The sequence below is a fragment of the Plasmodium inui genome (assembly GCF_000524495.1).
Source record: "Plasmodium inui San Antonio 1 unplaced genomic scaffold supercont1.8, whole genome shotgun sequence".
NCBI lineage: Eukaryota > Apicomplexa > Aconoidasida > Haemosporida > Plasmodiidae > Plasmodium > Plasmodium inui.
The window spans coordinates 41,986-53,637 of record NW_008481842.1 but is presented as its reverse complement, the minus strand read 5'-3'; the positions used below and the strand labels follow the sequence as shown (position 1 = coordinate 53,637).

The following is an 11,652-nucleotide window of genomic DNA, read 5'->3' as shown; positions in this document are numbered from 1 at the left end:
TTGTGTGTTTTTCCGACTGATTAATTCTTTTATGAGCTTGGTCTTTTTTTTTTTTTTTTGCGCGTCTTCTATCACGTGGGTGGGGTTTCACCCTCGATTTTCTTCTCTGTTTTTTTCCCCTTTTGTGTGATTCCCATTTTGAGCAATTTGTTGGCACCTTTTCGGAAATCCCAAAAGAATAAGGCGATTTTTGTGAGAACCAGGTAACGTGCGCATTTTTCACGCAGTTGTAAAATTAACCAAGTGAGGGTACGGAAATAAAAATAAAGAAATGCAGTGGGAAAACGCGCAACGAAGAGAATATTCTCCCCTATTGGCAACGTTGGGTGTTCCCCAGGTGGGCCCATTTGCATGTCAAATCTGAGCTTCCTTCATGACGCGCAAGAAAACAGCGTCCAAAAAGGTATATACGTATCTTCTACATTCTCGTAGAACGACTTTCCCATTATCGCGATTTTAAATTTTACTTAATTGGCGCTACATGATATAGTCACTTAAAAAATGTTGGGGGGTCTTGTTCCGCACGGCGCGCGGTAGAGTATATACATGCACGGTCAGGGTCCCATACATGCTCGCGTACAATACGGATATGCTATACGTGTATGTACGCACGGTGTAGGCGAAATTTTCACCACCGTGAAGGATTCTTATTCCAGGTTCCTCTGGCCTAATATATGTTATCCCCCGTTGCGTTTAACTACCAGGCGACAACACAGAGAGGGGAAAAATAAAACACCTTATATGCGAACAAGTCCGTCAGTAGATAAACGAACGAACAACAGGTTACCGCCGGACGCATCAACATACGTTCGGCTAATCAGTTGGAAGGAATCGCCTCCCCTGCGAGTAGGCTGCCAAAAGGGCAAAGAAAAAATAAAAAAGAAAAAAATTGTTTACTCTTTCACCCTCTTGAGATATAAAACGGGATAAGATTCGCAATTTATTCACACGTAGATAGCTCCCCGTTGCGGAATTTCTCCAGAAGAGGGGACATAATTTTGAAGCTTCTTCTTCATTGTCGCATTATCCCCCTAGGAGGAGAGGCTCCACAAAGTCATATACACTTTACCTATATGTACATGCCTGCTTGGATGTACCAAATTAGAGAACCTTTTGGAGGGGCGTATTAGTCAGCAGACCATTGGAAGCTGCAGAGTGCTGACTCCTACCCCCACATGAGACGCAGACAACTCTGTGATGCCGCTTTAATCTCATAAAGGAGCAAAAAGCACATGGGCTTAATTGCCGACCAAGGGGACGATGGGGCAAAAAGGGGAAGCCATCAAACATGGTGATAGTGGGGGGACGGAACAAGATGGGGAATGCAGCATAAATGGCGAGAGGGATGAGAAAGAACAAAACGGAGATGTGGTGGAACCCATACAATTTGTAGATGTCAACTTAAGGAATATTTTCGACCTGGACATAACAGAGTTGGATATAAAAAGAGTGAATAACCATATGAAACTAAGTGACATAAGCCAGCTATACTACTACCTAAACAAGAATTCTTTTTGCTATACATCGGAGGAGAGGCCTTACATTTCAAACATGTTGCAATTGAAATCCTTTTTCTCCTCCAATGATGTTGAAAATTATGAAATTCTTGAGCAGCTGAAGCAACATGACGCGAGAGAAAATTCGGGGATGCGCAAATTCGACCTCGGCCGGGTTGTGGCACGCAGCAAGCTTGAGGAGACAGAAATGATGGGAATGTCAAGGGGGAAGAGGGGCCTGCAGAAGGTCCGAGCCTCGTGGAATGAATACGGCGATGTTACGCAGATGGGCGGGGGGGATGACGACAGTGGTGCTGATGTGCAAACCGATGTGGGGGATGAATGGGGGGGTTGCCGCTATGCTGCTAGCGGCCGCCATGATGGTAATGACCGCGATGCTGCTAGCGACCGCAATAGTGATGATGGAGGTCCTCTCTGCGGGACGACACCCAAGGGAGGGAATAACCAAAGGAAGAGGAGGCATCATACCGCCGGCGAAGCGTGGCACACATCCGCGTCGTCCACAAATTCGTGTCACTCCTCCGAGTCGCTCTCCTCAACCAGTTCCTACTCGTTCTGCTCGTCCACTTCATCATCGTCCCCGTCGTGCTGCTCTTCCTCCTCATCCTCTTCCTGCTCCCTCTCTGCATTCTCACCGAACAGAGCAAATAGGAGTGGGAAAAAAGCAACCCACATGAGCAATTTAAAAATTCTCGATGTAATCAAAAAGTACAATGAAAATTTAGAAAAAATGGAAAAAAAAAAAAAAAAAAAAATTAAAAGCCAAATTGGAAAGCTACATAAATATGACACGGTTAGCATCCAAGGACATAGCAACCAGATTGTCATGTCTCAGATATATAAGTTTTTGAGAAGAAAAAGCAGCGTCAGTATTATAGGCCAATTGATATATAGCAGTAGTGACTGCAAGAAATTTCTATACAATAACTTTGATTGTCATATGAACAGGTGGAATGTGTTGCCCTGCTTGGGGTACCTCAACGACATTAGCGAACAACAGGTTCTTCACAGGATCCAGGTTTATACCTTTTACGAGTTCCTTTACCTGTTTGATGAGTTTCCCCTGTGCTGTCAGCATAATAGGAGGTTTAGCGCGGCCCACTTAGGAGCAGAAGGCAGCCGCAAGGAAGGAGCAACCGGGGAAGTCACACCGGGAGAAGCAAATCACAGCGGTCCCTGTGAGTACGACGAGGAGATCGTATTCAATTCAGCGCAGCGGGAGAAGAAGAACAGCAGCAACCGGAGGGACCAAACCAGCTGCAGCTTCAGAGTATTTTACTACGAGCAATTCTTGGACAAAAATGCCCGGATGGTTCCTGAGGTAGCCAAAAATTGCATAAGTATAAACAGGAGCACCGGGGAAGATCTCCATTTTTACGTAAATTCAAACGTGTACATAACGATGAGAGAAACCTACAATGTATTCTGTGACCCAAACCATACCTACGTGCTGACACACAAACGTTTTGAGTACCTTTACTTCTTCTGTTTCAGTTGCGACACCTATTATGACATAAATATATTCCTGTGTCACCTTCTATATAGCCACAGGAATGGCTTCAACAGTTCCGACTCATCTGGAGACTTCACCAAAATGTCTCCCTTTGTGAACAAGTACAAAAAAACATATGACATACGGATCAAAAGACAAAGGGTAAAGCAAACGGATATTTATTTTATCTGCCCGAATTGTATTCTCAATAATGTGTACCATGTGATGGAACACCTCTCTTTTTTTTTCTACTTTTGCGATTTGGTTAACTCGCGTAATCATAATTTTTTAATATACAATGAGTACATGAAAAATATTTTCCAGCTTGACCTTCCCTTTTTCTCCCTGTACAATGTGCCCAAGGAGGAGGCGCTGCTAAATGCTCAGAAAAAAAAAATGCCACTTGTTGAGAAGGGCAAAAATCTTCCTGCACAGAAGGGAACCAAGAGAAAAAAAACTTCCCCGGTGTGTGCAAACGGGAAACGGAAGAGCAACAGGAGCGGTAATAACATCACCGTCGACAGTAGCAACACCACCAGCAGTAGCAATACCGTTGGCAGTGAGCGCTCCGCAGTTCGGGCACAGGCACTAGTGGTCCCCGCCCCGCACTCGCCGCACTCGCCACCCACGCGTGATCGTCACTGCGGAGTGGCCGAACGCGGGGCCCAAAAGGCGCACAGGAATTCGCGAGCGGGCATGGCGAGCGAAGAAGGGGAAAAGGGACAACTCGGGGGGGAAGCCAACGAGATGGAAGATGCAAACGAAGTGGAAGGAGCAAGCAAAGTGCAGGGACCCACCGAAGTGGAAAACCCCAGCAATCAGGCAGAACGAAGCCGTGTGAAAGGCGAGTTGGCCTCTCTACCGGGCCAAGCGGAACGCGCAGCAAGTTCGGATGGGCAGCAGGAACCCCTCGATGATAACCCCGAAGGGGAGGAGGCAGGAAGAGGAAAGCCCTCCCCACAGGGGCAGCACACCTTCAAGGAAGAAACCGGAAGCAGCAAAAGACGAAGCGACAGGAAGAGGAAGAAAAAAAAGGAAGACGACGATGAGCTGTTTGATGAGGCGTGCTTGTCAAACGAAAGCGAAGATGAAGATACCTTCGAAGATGACCTGGCTGGACACACGGACGAAGATATTGTGGAGGAGAATCAAATTTTGTTTGAAGAGGTGTACAGCGGGGACTCTGATTTTTGCACCGAGGAGCAGGCGTCCGGGCGGAAGAGAAGGAAGAAGACGGGCAAGAAAGGGAGGCCACCCAAGAGGGAGAGCGCCAAGGGGAAGAAGAGCGCCACGAAGGAGAAAGGAGCCACTGCGGCAGGGGGGGCCCCTTGCGTGGGGACCGTCCCATGCGGTGGGAACTTTGGCGATGGAAAAATCAGCGGTGGAAACCTTGGCAGTAGGAACTCCATCGGTGGGAACTCCGTCGGTGGGAATTCCGTGGGGGGAGAGAAGAAGAAGGAAGAAGATTACAAAACGCTCCTCAAAAACGTCAACCGAGCATGTAAGGAAGACGACGCAGCAAACAGAAGCATAAGTAAATACACCAAAGTGATAAACAAAATAAAACATGCTCTCGACAAAGAAGAGACAACTATAGACACAAAGGAACTGAGTGAAAGAATCGTGAAAGGAGTTATACACACGTTCAATGACAAGATGGAAATCAAGATGAAATTATTTTCCATCTGTTCTAATCTGATACGGAAGGACAACTCTGAATTGAGAAAAAAGATTCTCAATGGAATAATACATGCCACAGACCTAGCTCACATGGATTCATCTGACTTAGCTCCGAGCAGTTTGAAGAACAAGAGAAAGGAACACGAGAGGAAGTACTTCTATGAAAATATTTACCTGCGTGAAAACTTCCTCGATTTGAAAAACATTAAAAATCAGGAGGAAGAGGAAGTTTTCCATCACCCAAGTGACATTTTGGCGCAGAAGGTGCAAGTCAGTACTTTGCAGGAGGAGCAGGAAGGGAATCACCAGGGGAATGGAGTGCATAGCGAGGATAGTGTACTGAATGGCCACGATAGTGGAGTTAATGACGACCATAGTGAGGTGAATGGCAAAGGGATAGGAGTAAACGATGAAGGGCTCATTCATCCATGTGATGGAAAAAAGACAGCGTCTTCCCATCAGAGTGATGAATTCGATCCGTTAAAACATCGGGATAGCAATGGAGAAGAGAAAAATGTCATCCCCTCCAGTAACAGTAACGCCAACTTGAGCGATTCGAAACAAAGGAGAAAAGGATCCTCCGGAAATGAAGACCAGGAGAAGAACCTCTGTTTGATGATACCACCGATGGAGAAGTACTCCTTTGAATTTACCTACCACAATTTGAAGGGCGCTTATGAACACATGCCCAAGTATGCCTCATCTCCCATCCTGACTTTCTTGGACAACTCCTACAACCGAATCGTTTCCATCATCGAAGCGAGCAAGAATGAGCAGCTCTGACGTTGCGATGGGGTTGCGGTCACTCGCGGCGTAGTCTCCGCACAGTGGGAGCCTTTTTCAACCCCCGCATTTTTGCGCCTTGTCCTTTTTCCGCATTGGAACTTCTACATATCCTCCACTTGGACAAACTTTTTTTCTTTCCTCCCACCGCGGGAGCGTCCACTCCGCCCACTTTGATGACCAACGAACAGATAAGTGGAAAGTCTCCCCCCGTGAGTGCCACTTCTCCAGCAGCCAACATGCATGCTTCTCACTCCCCCCCTTGTGTAACATATCATCCAAATCATTTCCAGCGAGTCCCCACGCAGTAGCGCCACTGCTTCGGGACGCTTTGCAGATTCGGATTTTGAATCCCGCTAAGGTGCACGGGCATACCTCTCTATGTGTATGCTCCACCGCGGGTGTGTCTTTTCCCTTTATGGGGATGTCGCCGTGGAGCGGCCCCACTTACCCATGTACATGTGCGCACGCGCATCTGCATTTTTTTTTTTTTATCCACCAGTTGGGCAACTTCAAACTTATATGCGTAGACAAAATGAAGCAAAGGATAGAAGCAGAAGTAAGGCCTGTCAGATTTACCATTACCAGCTCTGTCTCTTCATAGCGCGTTTTTTTTTTTTTTTTTTTCTCTACCTTTGGCTAGCTGTTTAACCTATTTATCGGGCCTCAAGTTGTGAATCCCATAAAAGGCGGCAGAAAGGATGGACCTGGTGCATGTGATAATCTTCTTCTGCAGCGTTTGTCTCCCTTAATGGAGGGAAAAGAAAACCTATAAAAAGTGCGATGGGTGGAAGTATGGGCGAGGGAGCCATAATGAGGGAGGAGCACCAACCAAAAAGACAAACTCCCATTCGAAAGGTATCTTCACACTGATGAAGAGCTTCCCTCCTGTTTTAGAAGAGATGATAAAAAAAGGGGCATATACGACCCTGTCCACAGTGCAGGGTCGTGATCACACCAAGTCTGAGGAGGGAAAAAGGGAAGGTAATGATAACTACAGGGAGGATGACAGCACGAACAGTGTTGGTTGTGACGGGGCCTACAACTCGGACAGCTGGGAAGATGGCTCCACATGTGCCTCCTCCATCGGGAAAAGCGTGCACATCATAAACGCCAGCTTCAGTAAGATAAAAAAGAATCTAAATGATATAAATAAAGCCCTTAATTTGGATATCCACTCGGAGGGAGAAACGGGCGACGAGTTGGACGGCCAATCGGAGGATGGATCGGACGGCGCGACCCTCTCCAGCGATGACAGCAGCGTGGTGAGGACATTCAACGCTTCTAACGGGTGCAGTGAAAACGATGAAGATGATAATGACGAGGGTGACAACAGGAAAAGGAGCAAGCAATTGCAGCTACTACTAAACAACATAATAAACACCAAGTTGGAGAAAAAAAAAATAGGAACCCTGGACATCATTGATGAGTGCATAGCCATGAAGAAGAATTACAACTCCAGTGGAGAGAAGAAGGACGAAGGGGGAGGGGAAGACAACTGTGCGTTCGTTGTGGACGGGGTGCCCCGAGGCGTCAGCTATGCACAGAGTATAGACTTGCGCGAGGTGGACAATTTGGACGATCTCTTAGCAGGTGTAGCGGCGTCTGAAGCAGCGCATGAAGCAGCGCATGAATCAACGTCTGAAACAGCGAGCGACTTTGCGGTGCACCCGGAGGCGCCACCGGGCTTCGACGTGGTGAACTTGAAGGACTCAGGTGGGGTCACCAGTGAAGGTGGGGCGAAGCGAAAAAGGAGTCGCAAAAGAAAAAAAAAAAAACGCACAAGAAGAGGCGCAAAGAAACGCGCGTACAGCTACACCGAGAACGTTCATCCCCCCTGTTTAGACGAAGAGGACGCCAAAGCAGCGAGCGAGACTGACTCTGCGGAACCCCCAAAGGGACACCCCCCCGCAGTGATGCGGTTCACTGGTAAGAAACTCACCCGACAGGAGCGCTCCCCTATGCAAAACTCTCAGTCACCACTGCGTAGAGATCCTTTCCCTGTCATAAGTCTCTACGCATAGCTGTATAAAAGGACAAGGAGGAAAGTACAGCCAAGTGAACATCCAAAAGCAACGTTGTATAAGAAAAAAAAAAAAAAAAAAATGATTTCACTCCCACCCAACATTGCAGACTATCTACGCAATTTTAAAGACTCGAGAAAATATACAAAAGGCAGACTGACTTATCCAATAGAATTTTTTTTAAAAAAGCAGCAGCAGTTTGTCCAACTTTTAAGGAGAAAAAAGAAGCTCTTCTACTTTGTGCTGCACGTTTGCTTCCTCTTTTCTTACCTTTTCTTTTGCCTTTCGTTTATCCTTTGCAAGCGTGCCCTTTACGGCATGTTTTATGACCAGGATTTGTGACAGAGCTGCACATGTGTAGACATACCCATAAGCACCACCGCACAGCTACACATGGGTGCACCCCATCATGGCGCCCGTTTTGTGAAAAAAAATTTAAAAGTAATCGAGTTTGCTGTGGAGGAGAGGACTTAAAAAAGGGGCAGAGAGGGCAACGAGTGCAAAAACACGCAACGTAAAGGAAAAGATGGGTGAAAAATGAGATGCAACGAAGCCGCATATGTGTGCACTTGTATAAACGTGCGCAGGTCGAGGGGGGCAAACGAAAAGGAAAAATGAAGAAAAGGAGGAACAAGGTCCAAGTGCCAGGTAAAAGCTACATACGCTGTCGTGGCTGAAGCGACAAAAATATGCCAAACATTTCGCGAAAGGCACTTTTTAAAATAATTAAAAAAAAAATAGAAGAAGAAAAAAAACTGCGTTCTTAAAATTTAAATGACCCAAAGGAAGAAAAAACGGGGGAGGGGGTACAGAGTGAGTTTATGGCATGACTGGCTCAGTGAAGACGGTTACATTTTCGCAGGTTCCTCCGAATTTTTCTACAAATGAGGGGGGGAGGAAGTCGCAAATATACGCGGCAGAAGTCGTGAAGAGGAGAAGCAGTGGAAGTGGTAAGGAGGAGAAGCGGTGGAAGTGGTAAGGAGGGGAAGCGGTGGAAGTGGTAAGGGGGAGAAGCGGTGGAGCCGTATGGGGGGTAACCCCTCCACACTTCAGCCCCCCCCGCGATGCGTCGGACAAAAAAAGATTCATCTCATTTTCAAAATGTGTCTCCGTCGAATTACTCTCTAATTGGTCAAGGTCCACTTGCTCCAGGAGCTTCTTCTACAAGGGGGGGAAAGGAAGCAAAACGGGGAAGCAGATGAAGAGGGGGAAGAAGAGGAGGGACAAGGCAATTAAGATGACGGGAAGGAAAATCGCGACGACGGCTATGACAGCATTGACGGCCATGACGGCAAAGCGAATAACGAGGCTTTCCCTTACTTCAACCTCCGATGACGATATTGTTATCTTCTGCTGTGTTACGACCTGAAGAGGGGTGTGGGGGTGGAGAAACATACATGGTATGGCAAACCACACGAATGAGAGTGCGGAGTAGAGAAGTATCCACTCGACGGGAAACAAATGAGAAAAAACAACACGATCTCGATAACGTCTATCACTGCCACCGCAGGGTTCACCCCTCAAACCAACTAACCGGGATGATTGACTTCATCATGTGCCAGATGCCCGTCACAAAAAGAGGAGCGCTCAAGACTAACATCTTGGCTAGCCTAGATCTGTAATTACACTGAAGGGGTGGTGGTGGGAGATTATCCCTTGTATGTGACGTTGATTGATGTGGCGGATGTTCGGGGCTTTCCTTAGCCCCTACTCCTTGTTCTCTACTTCCCCTCTTCCGCTTTCGCGTCCTCCTCGTTCATTACACTCAGGCATTTCGAAATGTCCCTTAACGTCCCGATGGGGATGTTCATCACGCCACATGAAGACAAGTCAATTATGACTCTCCACTGCTCTATTTTTCCTTCGATGAATAGATTCGATATGATGAATTCTACGGTGGGAAAGGTAAGGACGAGAGGTCGATTGCGGTATGAACAGTAAAAATGAAAACGGCGTCACGTGTGAAACAGAGCGGAACGAAAAGAATGCAGAACTGTTTACCCATCCAGTAGTAGGCCACCTTCAAAACGTCCTTCTGCGTCGGGAAAGAGAAAATAAAATAAACATGAAAAACATGCAAAACGTAGCGAAGACAATACGCTGACATTCTCATCAGCGGGGAGGAGGCGCTCCAGAAAGATACAACATCCGAATGCATAGTATCGCTGCCTCGAAGTATTCCCTTCGTGGAGGGCGCGACCCCCTGGCTCCTCCAGGAAATGCTTTTCCTTACCGGATTCGTAGAAATAAAGGTTTTGCAGTTAATAACAATTATGGGGTGCATTTGTTTATCCCGCCCGTGCACGTAGATGTATCCCTTTTCCTGAGGTAAGGAATGGGGAGAAGAATAGGGGAAAAATGAGCGAAAAATAGAAGGGGAAATGTGGAAAAATAACACTACACTTTCACTATGTTGGCGTCTGATGGATCGTCCGATTGACGGTCCGATTGACTGTCCTGTTGGGCAACCATAGGACCCACCAGACCGTTTCCCCTGATGGAAATTCTCGCCAAGAGTGTTCCTCCTTACCAACATATCCTTCATATCGTCGTACTTCACAGGCAGGTTCTCATTTCGCCACTCCAGGTGCCTATGCATGTCGTAGTAGCATTTTTCAAAGTGGAATTCGTTCCTGTGGTGTGAGTGCGGTGTTTGTGATTGAGGTGTGTGATATTGAGGTGTGTGAGAGGGATTGCGTCGGTGCGGGGGGACGTCAGCATCATGTTGGCATGTAAAGGTGACCCCCTGCGTGGGCACATACGTGTCCTGACCCACGCTCATATTCATACACACTCTTTCGATGTTCATCTGACTCACCCTTGCAGGAATCGGAGCACATAATTATCATCTTCAAAAATGGTATCCTTGAATTCTGCCTCGTAGGTTTCTCCCCCTTCTCTATCCTTCCCTTTTTTTTTTAAATTATTCACATAATCCTTTAGCTCCTGTATTTTCCCCTTTTCGAACTCGTCCAATTCTTTGCCACAGAAAATGAACCTTAAGCTTTTGTGCTGATTTTTGTGGTACTACAAGTGGGGGGGAGGAGAGTGGTGATTACTAAATGGGTCCCACTGGACATTAGCAAATGTCTGGGGGGTATCCGAGGGGTCACCATTTGAAGTGTCTCTATCCACGCATGCAGTTGATGCGGCGTCGTAAGCTGTGAGGTTCTCTCTTCTTTTTTTTACGAATTTAATTTCCTCCTCGGTGGGCTCATACATCAGGACCTTCTGCGATATATACTCGTTCGCCATCTTGTTGTTACTAATTGTTTCTGGGCTTTGTGAAGTAGCGGTGGGTGCTGCGCCCTGCCACGATTGGGGCTGCCTGGTCCGTCTAGCTGCGCGGGTGAGAAGGAAGAACAAGCGAGTTTTCTATTTTTGGCAGTTCGTTCTGATTTAGCTCACTGCTGGATCCATTCTGGATCCGATTTGGGCTCTATTTGGATCGCTCCTTCGCTTAAATGGACAAACATGGGCCAAGAACAAATGGGGGCCAAGTTGAGGCCACCAAATTTATCATCTTACTTTTTGAACACTTGACGCGTTGGTTCCCTAAATGTGCTTGCAGCACAACTGGTGTGTAGGTGCGTAAGGTGTATGTAAGGGCATGTAGATGCCTGTAGGTGTATGTGCCTTGTGAGCGATACCCAGCTAGTGTCGCTTGAGGCTATACACCTGCACGTACTGAAAGCTCAACCGAATGGGACGACAAATTATTCAGTAAAACGTCAAAATGTGGACGCTGCAGGGTAGAAGGTAAGCAGTGTCTCGTACAAAACAAATGGAGAAGAGGGATGTGCAGAAGGAACGTTAACAAACGCGACGTAGAACTGGGGTGCCCCTTTTTTCAATGTTTGTTCTTCATTTCGGGAAGAAAAAAAAAATAAAAAAAAAAAAAAAAAAGAAAAAAAGAGTGAGTAGAGAAAGGTGCGAGTCGAAAAAGGAGTGGATGAAAAAAAGAATGCGTAGAACAGGAACAAAGGGACGGTAGGACGAAGGCAAAATGTGCCGGTAACTCTCGCAGTAAAAAGGAAACATGAGCATCAGAAGGTTATCTCTTTTTTTTTCTTCTAAGTGAAAAATGCATACATTATTGAAGGGTTTTTTTCGGTTAAGTAGAGATAAATGTATTACACTGTGTTATCCTGAATTT

The 11,652-nt window shown here is 46.7% G+C and overlaps 3 protein-coding genes across 3 annotated transcripts; 2 read left to right on the top strand and 1 right to left on the bottom strand.

Annotated features, from left to right (window-relative positions):
• Positions 1-1,260: 1,260 nt before the first annotated feature.
• C922_02276 (hypothetical protein) lies at positions 1,261-5,472 on the top strand (the record flags this gene model as incomplete). Its single annotated transcript, XM_008817875.1, has 1 exon — positions 1,261-5,472. One exon carries the CDS (start codon positions 1,261-1,263, stop codon positions 5,470-5,472), a length of 4,212 nt encoding a protein of 1,403 aa, XP_008816097.1.
• Positions 5,473-6,344: 872 nt separating this feature from the next.
• Positions 6,345-7,838, top strand: C922_02275 (hypothetical protein; the record flags this gene model as incomplete). Its single annotated transcript, XM_008817874.1, has 3 exons — positions 6,345-7,206; positions 7,318-7,401; positions 7,606-7,838. 3 exons carry the CDS (start codon positions 6,345-6,347, stop codon positions 7,836-7,838), a joined length of 1,179 nt encoding a protein of 392 aa, XP_008816096.1.
• Positions 7,839-8,331: 493 nt separating this feature from the next.
• C922_02274 (hypothetical protein) lies at positions 8,332-10,751 on the bottom strand (the record flags this gene model as incomplete). The annotated part of the gene is made up of 10 exons (XM_008817873.1): positions 8,332-8,374; positions 8,545-8,657; positions 8,817-8,861; positions 9,031-9,123; positions 9,260-9,387; positions 9,498-9,531; positions 9,730-9,819; positions 10,027-10,129; positions 10,315-10,523; positions 10,686-10,751. 10 exons carry the CDS (start codon positions 10,749-10,751, stop codon positions 8,332-8,334), a joined length of 924 nt encoding a protein of 307 aa, XP_008816095.1.
• Positions 10,752-11,652: the final 901 nt, after the last annotated feature.